At 46.8% G+C, this 14,937-nt stretch overlaps 1 protein-coding gene across 7 annotated transcripts in view; it reads right to left on the bottom strand.

Annotated features, from left to right (window-relative positions):
- FAM168A (family with sequence similarity 168 member A) overlaps positions 1-14,937 on the bottom strand; it is a 221,546-nt gene that overhangs the window by 4,442 nt on the left and 202,167 nt on the right. For 4 of the 7 annotated variants that reach the window (XM_054061965.1, XM_054061931.1, XM_054061940.1 and 1 more), the window contains 4 exons: positions 12,409-12,534; positions 5,701-5,843; positions 2,758-2,932; positions 1,031-1,161 (listed from right to left, as the gene is read on the bottom strand). In XM_054061965.1, the coding sequence (XP_053917940.1) occupies positions 1,049-1,161; positions 2,758-2,932; positions 5,701-5,843; positions 12,409-12,534 (557 nt within the window). In that variant the 3' untranslated portion in view covers positions 1,031-1,048. Of the gene's footprint in view, positions 1-1,030; positions 1,162-2,757; positions 2,933-5,700; positions 5,844-12,408; positions 12,535-14,937 lie in introns of those variants that run through there. The other 3 variants (XM_054061975.1, XM_054061954.1, XR_008449071.1) reach the window with 2 other exon arrangements.

Here is a 14,937-nt window from a genome sequence, read left to right as displayed (position 1 = left end):
TATCCAATGCACAGGATTAAAAACATGCAGATGGGATGCTCTCTGCTAATTGCAGAACAATTTGTCACGGGCAGGATTAACCCAGCATAATGTATGCAGCAAGGAGAGATTTCAGATAACCCCCTGGGCTGGATGAGATCTACGCTGTCTCCCAGTGCAGCATCATGTGTTCCCGTCAGTTGTGTAGCCTGTTAATTTGGCGTGATGGACCAAGGGCTCCAGCAACACACGGATGTTGTTTAAACAAGCCGCTGGGATTTCTGGGATCCTGAGCGTGACAAGAACCTAGTGCTTGTCGCACGCAGATGCACATAACCCTGGTGCTAATGAACAGGATGATCTCTCAGCAGGTTTTAGCAGGGAAAAAGAACCCCATATTCAAGTGATATGAAAGATGGAGAAGGAGTCTTTATCAGGGAGTGCAGGGATAGGACATGGGGTAATGGTTTTAAACTGAAAGAGTGTAAATTTACATTAGATATTAGAAATAAATTATCTCCTGTGAGGGTGGTGAGACATTGACACAAGTTGCCCAGAGAAGCTGTGGCTGCCCCATCCCTGGAGATGTTCAAGGCCAGGCTGGATGGGGCAATGAGCACCCTGAGCTAGTGGAAGGTGTCCCTACCCATGACAGGGATGGAACTGGATGATCTTTAAGGTCCCTTCCAACCCAAACCATTCTGTGATTCTATGAAAGAACATGATGCATCCAAAACCTTAAAGCATGAAAATTTCCACCCTCACGGTGCCTGCTTACACTCAGAGTGGCTTGATGTCACTGAGGTCACAGGTAAGTCTTGCATGCACCGAGCAGCAAGATGTAAGGTCAAGGTATGCTGTGTGTTCCTAATAACCTCTATAGCCCCAGAACAGCATCCTGTGCAGCTGTCCCTGCTGAGAAGCAGCGCTAAACGGCTCTTCTAGAGTCAAGGCATTGCCCAGATAAAGGGAGCTTTGCAGGAAGGAGAGAAGCAATGACACTGCTTGGTGGCTAATTAATCAACAAGGGCTGAGCAAAGGCAGCACTTACATGAATTGGCCAGTGGGTTTACCAGTGTGGAGGTACGTAGCTGTAGGTGGGAGTTCCTTGAGCCCTGTACGTTGGCACGGAAACTGGATGTGCTCCGATGGCGGTATGTTGTGGGGTGGTCAACAAGGTTCCTGCAATGGCGTGGAGAAACACTTAGCAAGGAGGAGAGCTCCATCAGAGCAGTACCCTGAGGGTATGGTGCTGTGGACTGCATTAGAGGGGCAGGACCAGCATCAGTTGCCTTTTTTTTAGTTCTTCAGTTCTCCCAAATATTTTTCTGCTGATGAGGTCTGAATTGAAGGTATTTGACATATGCGATTCCATGAACAGAGTAAACCCACCTGAAGCTCCAACATATTTTTCCATGCTATTTTCTTCCCTTAACTCATCTTTTTCCAATTTTCCTTGTCCATAAAGACCAGCAGAAGAACTAGCCACGAACCTGGTGACACCTTCCACCTGCTGAAGGTCCTGGGTTGAACTGCAACAGCAGAACACTGCAGCAACCTGAAACATCTAAGGACCAAACTGGAAGGGATAACAGTTGCACATGGAGATGAGAAAAAACCCAGACCTTCCAAAGAAAATTAAGATTAGCCTTGCCACTCATCTCCCAAGGGCAGTGAAGCTCTTTTGTTTCCTTTATGCCTGCAGAGCTGAGTGCTGAGATACAGCAGAAGGAGCGATTCTCTCCCGGCCATGAAGCAGAGAGATTGCACCATGCAGCCTCTTTTCTTTAGCCTGCAGCTGACATGCAGGGGCATTTTAGGTGAGAATTTGCATGTTGCCTTCAGCAGACATGGGGAGGGAGACCACGGCCCCGAACCACTCTGTACTAGGAGTAACTGAGTGCTCAAAACAACTTCTCAGTTTCTGGGTATCTCTCTACAAATGCTATTAATGAAATTGTAAGACATGGCACATGCATTAATTACATCTATCCAATTCTCAGTATAAGCAACAGCAAACCTCTCAGAGTGGTTCTTGTCATACCCAGGCTGCAATATCTCTGCTTGCAACAGGGATTGTATCCCATAACAGAGTCCTATTTCAAAGCTAATGCAGATGCAAAAAGATGAATGATGCATTTCTTGGCACAATTCAATACACAATCCTAGGAACTGTTAATGAGAGAAATACAGGCTTTGGAAAAAATAAAACCAGCCAACATCCTTACTTAATGTTCTATCAATTAATTGCAGTTTGAAGCAATTAAGCACATAAACTGTAGAGGACTTGGAATACATTAACCAAGGTTAATGTTCATTTCATCAAATGAAAGCAAGACTATAAGTATTCTTAAAAAAAAGGAACTTGAGGACAGAAATACAACAGTATTTGAAGAAGGACATACTTATTGTCAGACAGAGGAAATAATATATGTAAAGATGCAGGAGTGCATGCCTCTAGAATGAGCCAAACAGAAGTTTTCCTCTGCTAACTCTGCAGAGTTCTAACTCTGCTAAAACTGAGTTAGTTCAGTATTGGGAGCAAATTAATTGATTTTTGCCTGCAAAGGAGGGAATGGTAACTAGCAAGCAAAACTAGCAGATGAAGCTTTCAGGTGCTTCTGCAGCCAACTGCCAGATACATTGTACAAGGATGCAGACAACACGTCAGATGCAGAAAGTTTTTGTCCAGGACAAGTCTCCTGCACAGGCTGTTTGGATATCACCCACCTGAGAGATGAACTATGGCTCAGAACACGGAAATATTTTCTTTCTTACCTGCTGACATTGCCATGGTGGTCCCAGCAACCATCCCCATGGCCACACCGTTGGTCCTGGGCGCAGCGACTGGGGCCGGATAGATGGCCGATGGGATGCTGTTGGGCTGGACCACGGTGGTGTGATGGATAACGTGAGGCTGTGCCGCATACACTGGCTGGGTATAATAAGCTCCCTGATTGAGAAGGGAAAAAAACCACCATCACCTTTGTCATTCAATTAAAAGCACAAGCCAAAGCAGTGACTTGAAGCCTGGTGTTTAATTGCGAGGCAATCAGCAGCTCTGTGTGCATTTGGGTATCATCCTGATTACACAGACCATGCTGTTAGCAAGGATTCAGATCAGCTGTGACTGTAGATCCTGCTACGGAGTGAGCAGTGATGCTCCTGGGGCCAGTCCTGCTGGCTGTAGCAGCACAGCCCCACACCTATCCCAGTACCAGATGGGACATAGAAGGTTTCCAAACCCAGGAGCCTGGAGTGGCTCTGTTGTAATCATCCTTCACTTCCAGACTCCAAGGCATCAGTTCCTCCAGATGTGTTGCAGAAGCAATATTAAGACAAGGAGGCATCATGCATAGCTGCTGGTGCAAAGAGCTGCCCAAGGGACATCAGTCAAGTACTGCCAAGGGGCTGATCCTTCCCAGGAGCATGCTCATGTGTCTGGAGACCTGGATAAGTGAGGATGAAGCTGATCCCATGGATGTGGGGGGGATGATCCCAACGATGGAAGAAGGTCAGAGAGTCAGCATCACCGGTCAGAGAGTCAGCTCATCAGGAACAAACAGTACTGCCTCTTTTTGGTGCAATGAAAATGGGGCCTGGACCCAAAAGACTGTCTGGTGATGTACAAAATGAAAAAGAAATGGAAGAAAAGGAGAAGCCATGGCTCTCAACTGATCCCAGGGTCCTTGCTTGTGTCTGGGAAGTGTGTCAAACTCTCAGGTTTCCAACGGGAGACACAGAGGCTCTGAAATCCAGGCTGCTGAGACCCAAAGGGTTTTGAAACAAGGAGGGAAAGATGTGTGGGAATAAAAGAAATGAGCCTGCAGAAAAAGCTCCACATCAAGAATAATGAAGGGTCTGAAATATGAGTGGCACAAAGGAGATAACTCCTATTCCCAGGATAGGCAGAGACACCACTAGTACCTGCAAACCAGGATGGCTGGAAAGATCAGAGGGTTTAAAACAACGAGGGGAGATTTTATCATGCGATAGTGAAAGCCATTAGAGAACCTCTGAAAGTATGGATTAAAGGGATAAGGAAATGCAGGTGAACTATTAAATTACTTTCTTTCACGAGCTGCAAAGGTTGATAGGACCAATTTAGATGCTGAAAGGCATTTCCTCAGGGAGTGAGAAGAATATGCTAGGATAAATTAGGCCCATGAAGAAAAGGTGACTGAGAAATCAGCTGTGGAGAAGGAATATCCCAGGCAGCAAGTACTGCAAGCACAAAGTGCTGAAAGGATCTACCAAAGCATCTCCTTCTTGTTATCAAGAGATGAGGAAACAGCATCTGCAAGCCCTGCTCCATCTCAGGCTTGATGGTGGGCACTGCTAGTGGATGCCAACCTCCTGCGGTGGCTGGAATCAGAGAGAAACCAGCAAGCAGGGGTGCATTTGGTGCCCTAGGGTTAATGCAACACTCAGTTCACAGAAGGAGAGGTGATAGTGGACAAAATCAGGAAGAGGAGATGCTTCAGTCTCAGCAGGGCACGGATTAACCACTCCATGAGGTTGTAGCTGTTGGAAAAGTTGGTTATTTGACATTAAAGAGGAGGGGGAAAGCAAGGGAAGCTATAGGGCCAGATTGCTCTGAGGAGCTCATGATCTTCAGTGGAAGGGGACATCAAGGTAATTTTCAGAGGACGTCTGCCCTAAATTGCATCCCTGCAGAGGATCTTGGCCCCAGCACATAGCTGGAGGCAGTGGCAATGCAGAAGCAGAAAAGATGGTACTGGAAATCCATCCAGGTGCTTGGGGAGGAGCTGCTCCATAGAGGACATGAATCTGGGTTGTGCTTGAAGCAGCTTGTGCTGGTGAAGGTGACACAGGGGCTTTTCCACAAGAGATGACAGGAGGGTGATGTAAGTTAAGTGAGATGCAAGTGGATCTTGCAACAGACTGAGAGAGTTGGGCACAGGCTGAGAGTTGGGCTTGTTCAGCTTGGAGAAGGCTCAGAGGAGATATTATAGCGACCTTCCAGTACCTGAACGTGGCCTACAGGAAAGCTGGAGAGGGACTATTCATAAAGGCTTTAGTGATAGGATGAGGGGGAACGGGTATAAACTGGAGAGGGGCAGATTTAGACTGGACATTAGGAAGAATTTATTCATGAGAGCAGTGAGACACTGGAACAGGTTGCCAAGGGAAGCTGTGGCTGCCCCATCCCTGGAGGTGTTCAAGGCCAGGTTGTATGGGGTCTTGGGTAGCCTGATTTAGTGGGATGCCCCTGCCCATGGCAGGGGGGTTGGAACTAGATGATCTGTAAGGTCCCTTCCAACCCAAACTATTCTATGATTCTGTGGATATTGTGGTGACTCAGACTTATTCATGGCCTTGGGGAAGAGCAGTGTTTAGTGCTGGAGAAGGTCCAGGGACCATCCTGGAGCCAGCAGGCTCCAGCAGTCAGGTGTGTCATTTTGGAGGAAGAGATCTGATTCACAACACGGCCACATCGCAGAGATGCCACTGTGCTGACTTTGCTGCACACCAACCACCACACAAGACCACTTCTCATCTAGAGGATCCAACAGAGGAAGAAGGACAAAGACTACAGTAACCTAGAGACCCCCAAGCCCACTGCAAGCACCCCCATCCCACCAGCATATGGATGTTCAGCCCTGACAGCTAAGGCCAAAGCCCTGCAGGAACCTCAGGCTCATCTGTGTGCTTCTCAGTGAGGTGGTGAGCTGCTGTGGTGGCTGATGAGGCACTTACCTGGGTGTACAGGTTCTGCTGTGGATAGGCACTTCTGATGGGGTACATAGCAGTTTGGTATGGATTTGGAGACGGCGAGTAGGGAGGAGGTGCGTTGTTACTCTGGGTCGGTGGGACCTTGTAGGGAGTCCCTGCAGTGTACCCTGGCAAAGACAAGAGTAGTCCAAGTTAGGGTGAGGATTTACAGACGTAGAGTTGGTCCACTAAGAACATGAGCAACCCAAGCTGCCATTCATGATGCACCGGCTACTCGCTGGACATCACTCAGCATGGAGGAGGCATACTGAGATGCACCAGCACCTACTGGCATCTCATGAAACCAATGGAGCCAAGACTGAGTCCAGCATCCAGTTCCTGGCTAACTAATCACAGCAGTTGGGCTTGCATCTTCCACTCAGCCGGCAATTCTTCCCACTCTGCCTTCACCAGGCCGAAGAGCTAATGTGTTCCCAGTGATCAAGGAGTGACTTGATGAGACTCAACCAGCTCATAAATCACCTAAGACAGCAGTATCCCCACACCTACTTACCCATCTCTATACAACTACTTGTTGAAAATGAAGTTTTTTCCTTCTCTCCTCCCCAGATTTTTGCCCTTTCACCTCTTTTTGCTTGGGGTGTGATAGGCAAAACCAGAATTTAGTTGCTGGGGGATCTAATTTCACGGGACACTATTGTTGCCCACTAGCAATGATCAGAAAAGCAGCAACACTGATGGACCAAACCTTCATATTAAGAGGTGAAAATGATGCATGTCTACGTACTTCATCAAGGTGGATAGGGCCAAGCAGTTTTGTCTCCTGCAAAGGAGGGCTGTGACCATCAGCCCACCTTGCAGATGGGAGAGGCAACCCCACATGATGCTCAGCACCTTTGTGCCTGTCCCACTCGCTGCAGATTTACACTTTATCGACAGTCCAAAGAAACTTTAACTTATCTTGCAGAATTTAGGAGATGCTGAGTATATGGGAAACAAATTAAAATGAAGGATTCTTTCAAGTACATGGAAATGTGTCCCAAAAAATGTGTTAGGTTAGGTTAGACCTAACCTAACAAAAAAAATAACCTAAAGGATAATGTAATATCAGCTGACCTCCTGGCTGTGGGTGTCACCTCGGGATTTTGCTGCTATTTTCACTAGGTTCTGAGCTATCTGGTGCTTATAAAATAATTTTCCCTCCAGGAAGACCCAGTAGTACCCTTCTGCTTCCTTTCATGACACCCTAAAGTGCATCAAGTGTGCTGTGAAGGCATCATGGTGTTGGTAACAGCTCAATGCATGGTTAAAAAAACATGGAAATTGAAAAAAATCTGCTCACACAGGCACAGAAAAGCACGTGGGCTGGAATGGCTGATAAGAAATGGTAGCCAGCTCTTGCAGGAGGGCTGGGAGAAATCACCCATAGAGCAAACAGGCCCTGAAGACTGTAGGATGGAGGGGAGAAGTCAAGGCTCAGCCCAGCGATAAGACATCTAAACACTCAAAAATAATTAACTAATTTACTCAACCAGTGTTCAGAGCAGCAATTAATGAAGGTTAAGAATTCAAGTTTGCTAATATCCCATATTATCCGCCCAGCACTGAAACAGTGGGAAGATAACAAGAAGCTTTCTAGGAACTCCCAAACAGCATCTCACCGCCTCCTGATTACTGCAGATTGAAAAAAAATGTGTTAATTAAACAATGGCATATCTGCGACCCTTTTTCTGACTCACATTAGCAGGAAAACAACCATCTTTAAGCAGTGAGAGGAAAGCAGACTTGAAACAGCCATATTCACCATAACAGGAGAAGTGGAGAGACTGTCATGACATACTCCATATATTTCCATAGGAAGACAGGCTGAGAGAGTTGGGCTTGCTCAGCCTGGAGAAGGCTCAGAGCAGATCTTATAGCGACCTTCCAGTACCTGAAGGGGCTACAGGAAAGCTGGAGAGGGGCTATTCATAAAGGCTTGTGGTGATAGGACAAGGGGGAATGGGTATAAACTGGAGAGGGGCAGATTTAGACTGGACATTAGGAAGAATTTCTTCACCATGAGAGTAGTGAGACACTGGAACAGGTTGCCAAGGGAAGCTGTGGCTGCCCCATCCCTGGAGGTGTTCAAGGCCAGGTTGTATGGGGCCTTGGGTAGCCTGATTTAGTGGGATGTCCCTGCCCATGGCAGGGGGGATTGGAACGAGATGATCTTTAAGGTCCCTTCCAACCCTAACTATTCTATGATTCTACGATTCTACGATTCTATTCTTCAGGAACCCAACAACATAACCAACAACCTCCTGTTTTTCAATCTTATGGGGTTTTTTTCTATTTTGAACTCATTTTTTTCAAACAAACACCTTGGAGGCTGCCGGTTCTTGGCATCATGCTTTGTTTTTGATGGGTATCTGGAGATGTCGACCAGCTCAAGCCTGTGTGGTTTCACCACCTTGAATGCTAACACTCACTGTGGTATTCCGACTGCTGAATCATGCACAATTTAGCTATAATGTTCAAAAAGGTATTAAACATAATAGTCCAGGCAGATGTAATCTTCTATGTTTAAAAATTGGGGAAAACCAGAACAATTTGTGGGTAAAAAGCGATGCATAATCAAGTTTTAGTAACACAAGATGATGGAGGCTCCTCTCGGAAAAGCATGACTGACAGCTAATTTCAAAGCCTAGTTATGACTATCTAACACCTTATTAGGGTTAGGAGGTTGGCATGGCCCGTGCTTCTGCTACTTTTTCTTAAAAGCAATAGCAAGCCTTTAAGCTCCAGCATCTATTAAAATTGCTGCTTAAATCCCTTGTGCCACTCTAGAAATCTCAACCTTATTGATCCTGCAACACACAAGTGCCCTGAATTGCACAGATACATTTTTCTGTGATAGCACAAAGGTTGGGGTAGGGGAACCTCTCTGATGAATTTTGTATCACCATCTACTCTCGTTTCCAAGCATGATTCCTTAGATGGATAAGGAATTGGCTGTTTGGCCACATCCAGAGTTACATTCAACAATGGCCAAGTGGAAACGAGTCCCTTGTGGGTCAACACTGGGACCAATGCTATATAATACCTTCATCAGTGATGTAGAAGGTGGGATTAAGTGCATCCTCAGCAGGTTTGCAGATAACATCGAGCTAAGTGGTATGGTTGACATACCTGAAGGACAGGATGCCATCCACAGGGACCCGGATAGGCTTGAGGAGTGGGCTCAGGTGAAATTTATGAGGTTCAACAAGGCCAAGCGCAATGTCCTGAACCTTCGTAGAGGGAACCCCCAGTATCAAAACAGACTGAGGAATGAAGAGATTGTGAGCAATCCTGCCAAGAAGGACTTGGAGGTACTAGTGGATGAAAAAGCTGGGCAGGAGACATCAATGTGCACTTGCAGCCCAGAAAGCCAACCATATCCTGGGCTGCATCAAGAGCAGCACGGCCAGCAGGTTGAGGAAGGTGACTCTGACACTCTACGCCACTCTGGTGAGACCCCACCTGAAGTACTGTGTTCAGCTCTGGAATCCTCAGCACGTAAAAGAGATAAACCTGTTGGAGTGGGTCCAGAGGAGGCCACAAAATTGATCAGAGGGCTGAAACACCTGTCCTGTGAAGAAAGACTGGGAGAGTTTGGGTTCTTCAGCCTGGAGGAGGTTTCTGGCAGCAGTTTTAAACTGAAGGAAGTTAGGTTTAGACTGGACACTAGCAAGATACGTTTTATGATGAGGGGGTGAGACACTGGCACAGGTTGCCCAGAGAAGTTGTAGATGTCCCATCATTGTCAGTATTCAAGGTCAGGTTGGAAGGCGCTTTGAGCAACCTGATCTAGTGAAAGATGTCCCTGCTTATGGCAGGGATGTTGGGCTAGACAACCTTTCAAAGTCTTTCCAACTCAAATTATTCTGGAATTCCATGATTCTGTGACTGTATAAAAATGGACTTGCATTTTTTTTCAGTAAATTCAAGCTGTGTTGAAGGAGGCTGCACTTGTTGTACTCCCACTCCTGGGAACAGAAGACAGATCCTCCGAGGAGGACACCAGGCAGAGCTTTGGGCTCACGCCATGGTGGATTGCGGGCAGGAGCAAGCAGCTACAAGCAGCTTCAGAAGGTCCTATGTGGCTGCATGGCTCAGTTGAGTCTAACTTGTCCTTGGTATCTGGTCCTTCTTCTGCCACCACCATCCAGTCTGGCTTATCCTCTTCCAGCCTTTCACCTGGTTTTATTACCTAGACACCTTCCCTGTACCCAGGGGCCTGAAGTAACAGTTTTAGCATGCTGAAACCACAGGAGAAGATGCCATGGTGCAGACACCAGCATGGGCATTTGCCTGGCAGTCTTGGATGGCCCCTGCTGAAGTCCTTCCCAGGACACTGTCACTACCACTGCTATCCTCACCGGACAGACAATAAGCAAAGAGGATGCTCTGGGCAGAAATGACCATAAAATCTTGCTCACACACAAAGCTGTGAGTATATGACCCCCTGGATCTCAAGTGGAGCCTCTAAGCAGCAAACCAAAATGCCACAGGAAAAAAAAAGTTTTTAAAACCCATCATGAAAGGATGAAAAATGAAAGGCAAAGGCACGTCTCCACACCGTAGGCAAGGTCAGAATGAAGGTACCCAGACAGCTCTTACCCAGCCTTTAAATTCATGTATGTCTTGTCACCATCTTTCACTGAAGGTTCGCAGCCCTGTGGAGCCCTCAGCACCCCTCCCATCTTACTGGTGCAAATATGGGGAGGTACTGAGCTGCTATTGCATATTTATTCGTACTTCTCCCTGTTCAGCATGCAGCTCCAGTCTGTACTGATGGGCACCCTTCACCCTGGAAACAGAATGGCTTCTCCATTCTCCAGGCTTCTCCATGGCTCTCTTCTATCCAGATCTGACACCTTGCTGATGCTTATGAATGAGCCCTCATCAGTCTCATGCCGTGTGATGTCCAGGGAAGGCCTGGTCCCAAGAGCAAAACCTGATCTAGGTGAGATCAAGCTGAAGGACAGAACCAGTTTGGGATGCCCCACCTGAAATGCTTCTGATTTTTCAGAGCCCATGCATGAGACGGCATCTCCCAGCAGAGCTTTGGATAAGCCAACCACAGCTATAAGCCTGAAGCACAGCTACAAATAAAACCTCAAGCCTTTACCTATGTCCAAATTAAATGTGTCTAAGCTAGTTTTCTGAAAGTGAGGCCAGCGTGCATGGGTCTGAGCTGTGACCACATTATTCATCTCCTTTATTCCCCACACTGGGCAGCCACAGCCAAATTCTACTCCAAACCCCTTCCTACCCCTATACTTGTTCTTTCCTGCACTGATTTTTAAAAAAGAATCTCACTTGCAGCAGCCCAGAGGTGAAATGGGGAGGAGGAATCACATCCAGGCATGGGTTGAACTCCAAGGGAATTTTGCTGAATAACATCTAGGTTTCTACTAATCACAAGCTGAGATTTTCCAAACACAACTGAGTCAGATCTCGTCTGGCATGAAATTAGGTGTGATGCAAAGCCCACAAACTGTGTCAGACATACAGCCCCTGCCCTAAAGAAAGGTAAGGACATCTCTTTTCAAAGAGAAAGTCTCCCAAAGGCTTTTAATAGGTTTATTTTTAATAATTCTTTTCATCAAAAAAAGAAACAATATTTTCCCCCCTCACCTCACTCTGTAAATGACTTCATTTAGCAGCAAGAAAGGAGCCTGGAGCAGAGAGACAGTGAGGAACTCTTCAACACACGTGTGTGCATGGGCCCAGTGGCCCTAGCCTTGCAAACAGCATGGTTCGCAAGAGTCACTTTAAGATAGCTTTTATGTTTTTCTCCATATATAACTTGGAGTTTCTCCAGGCCCCAGGTGTGTTTGGAAGATTAAGTTTGTATTTTGAACCTAGGAGTGGTCCCACCTCATGCCCTGGCTTTAGCAGGTAACCTGAGGGCAAGGGCAGGCAAGAACATTTGGGCAGAGGCAGGGCAGAAGATGCTCCACATACCAGGGATGCACAGGAGGCCTTATCAGGGAGCTTATCACCCCTCCTGGAGGCACTATTTGGCCTCATAAAGGATGAAATTACAAGACTCCACCTGGAAAAGCCTGTTTGACTGCGACCTGTAAGCAGCATCTCCTCCCCCTGCCTCTGCTCAGCCAGTTTGAGTTAAAAGGTGGGAATGTCATACAGATTCCTCGAAAGTCATGCTTTATTTTGGAATTCTCTCTTTCACTTCTAGGGAAATAGTATTCCTTTGTTTTTTCTGCATATACCATTCCGCTCAACCACAGAGCATCACTACCACAGGTTGCTCCTGGGTACAAAACACGAAGTGAAAAGAGAGGCTTTCACCCTTCTCCACTTGACTTCTTCCCCTGAAGGAGTTCTAGGAGGGTCAGCGCTCTCCTTTTCATGCTCCTTCATGGTTTTAACACACGCGAACAGAAAGAAGTAGGGATGCTACCTGGTTTTCAGAAGAAAAAAACCCAAAAGCTCTGCAAAATTTCATCCCAGAAGGGACATGCAGAAGCACATGACTCCTGAGACCTGCGCACCCTCACCTGTATCAGGACTCAGCATCCAAGGATGGACACATGGACACACGTGCATCTGCACAGGTATGATCCCATCCACTGCAAACAGGCTTGATCCCAAATAACCCATCCCCCAGTAATCCAGAGGAAGGCAGGCAAATGGGCACAAACCAGCCAAGTAAAACCCCAGAAGAAAAGGTTTATTTACTGAATGCTGCAGAAGAAGCCTGATAAGTTCTGTTCTCGGTTCCGGTGTCCACCGGGAGGTGGAAGGTGCCGTCTGTGGCACAGGAGGAGGAGGTCTGTGGCCAGGCTTGCTTCATCAGAAGTGTAGCTTAAGTGGAGACAGAGAAGAGGTGTCACACAGAACAATGAAGATAAAACTTCCCACATTTATGTCACATTTGAAACACTTTGCTGTTCTCTTCCTTTTCCACCCCTTTTAAGGACAAATATTTGTAGGAATTTCACACTAGGGTTCCTGTCACCCCACCTGCTCCCCATGCAGCGATGGTTTGCACAGTACATTGCAGCAAACCAGTTACCTACCTCAAACAACCAGTTTCCTGAGCCATGTGAGCCTGCATGAAATCTACATGTGGGGGACATAGCCAGCACAGCCACCATCCCTTCCCTAGATGCCACTGGTCACCTCTGTGCATAGGGACCAGCAACAGCCACAAACTGGGCTAAGCCTGGTACGCAAGGCATTTTATTCACAGCAAACCCCTTTGAGATCCTTGCATGTCAGGTACCACCAGTGGACAAGGTACTGGTTGCTATGACTGTCCCATCACAGTGTCAAGTTGTCCTTAGAAACTCCAGGAAGGAGAGTCAGCAGAAGTAATGGGCAGGTTGCCCTGTATCCCAGTTTGTGTAAAAGTATTTGCAAAGCCAAGTAAGATAATCCAGAAGAATGTCAAGAGCCAAATCTTGTGGGATTTGAGAGGAGACCAACAGAATTCAGTTGTTTTGTGGGTCTTCAATTTTAAAAAAGAGGAAAAGGTCTTATAACAACTGCCCTAATGCACCTCTGCATGATGAACTAGCACTGGCTATGCCTTGATCCTATATGCAAACACATTGCCAACGCCCATCAAAGGACTGCCATTACATCAAAGGCTTTCTGGAGCACATCTACAAGAAGGCAGACCACCAACACAAGCCTACAGCCAGCCTCCTTCCCAGAGTTGGTGCCTCTGGGAAAGGCTAAAGAGGTCTTTTTCTGATTCCCTGAAACTATGGATTTGTCCTATCTTTTTGTTCCAGACTAATCTCACCATCCTTGGTTTAAGTCCCATTACCTCCCAATGGAGTGGATACATCTTTTGAAAGCCTCAGCCAGTTATTACAGCTTGCTGCTCACCAGCTTAACAAGCTGCTCTATCTGTTATTATAAAAGACATAAGCTCCAGGTTTTCATTGTACCACAGTACATATTTCACACACCCAGCTACTAAGAAAAGACAACCAAGTGAGGCTTCATCGATCCTCAGCGAGCCACTTAGCAATTAGACTTTGCTGTGAAGTTGTGGAGGGTAAAGAAGGCAAAATGATGCAGCTGCTGGAGTCAAAAAGGCTTCTTTAAAGGTATTTTTTGTGAATGCAGAAGCTAGATTGTTGACATGCTCTCTCTAAGCCATATTACTGAATTCCCCAAGATCTCTAGAGTTCTGGAAGTCAGGACATGTCCCCACTGTACCCCTCTCCTTGCTCAGGTGGTGTTAGGGACAGGTGGAATTTCCTCAGAAATGCAGTAAAGGGATTCTGGGTCAGATCTGCAAACTCAAGAGACTTCTGAAGGCGAGGAATAAAAATAAAAGGACCGTCGGGCAAGAAAGAAAAACCGAGGCATGATTTTGTAGGCCGGGAAGTGTTTCTGCTAGCAGAACCAGCCAAGCTCGGACAAAGCCACCTGAGGCAGAAAGAGGAGTTCTTTGGGAGGGATACCATGGCCTGCGCAAGGTAGCGGGGCTCTTTATCCTCCCCATTGGCTCAAAAGGAGTACATGTGAAAACATTTTAAGGCTTCATTTCATAACTTCTTCTGCCAAGCAAGTTCCTACACCCTGGGGAGCTCAGTGCCAACCCCTTCAGAAGGGACTTCACGACTTGGTCAGGGCTTATAAAACTTCCTGCAGCCCAAAGGCAAGAGCATACATGTTTCAAAGCCCTTCAATGCCTCCATGTCTGTTCAGACTCTTCATTAATATCTATGAAGATGTAACTGGGTGATGATGAAGTGCCCCAGGGTTGGAATCTGGGGATGAGTGACTGAGGAGGCCAAGGAGGAATCGGTGCTGGTGCCACAGCCCATGCCAGCCATGCCACCGGTCCTAGTCGTTGTACACCATTGGCCAGAGAGAGCAGATAAGCACTGCTGCTGGTCTGTTGGTCCACCAAAACTCATGAGACCACTCTCCTAGTGTGGGACAGAAATACAGGAGCATGGAGGACACCCAGCAGTGATGCCTTAATGAACGGCTTGGCAATCATCAGCTATGTGGAAATGTTTATGGATGCAAGACGTGGCTGGATCATGCTCCACTGCTGGAGATGTGCAGAAGTGCTCCTCCTTGCTTAACTTCTTCAGGAGAAAACCAACAGGTTCATGGGAAGTGAGAGATTCAGACTGCAATTCATCCTCCACCCAAGCACTTATGATGTTCTGTTTTGAGCCTGTGCTCCCTCTCAAAGATTTGTGAGTTATTAAGGATTTCCAAACTATTTTCCATGGT

This window comes from Cuculus canorus, chromosome 1 (genome assembly GCF_017976375.1).
Source record: "Cuculus canorus isolate bCucCan1 chromosome 1, bCucCan1.pri, whole genome shotgun sequence".
NCBI classification, from domain to species: domain Eukaryota; kingdom Metazoa; phylum Chordata; class Aves; order Cuculiformes; family Cuculidae; genus Cuculus; species Cuculus canorus.
This window is presented reverse-complemented; position numbering and strand designations above follow the sequence as displayed.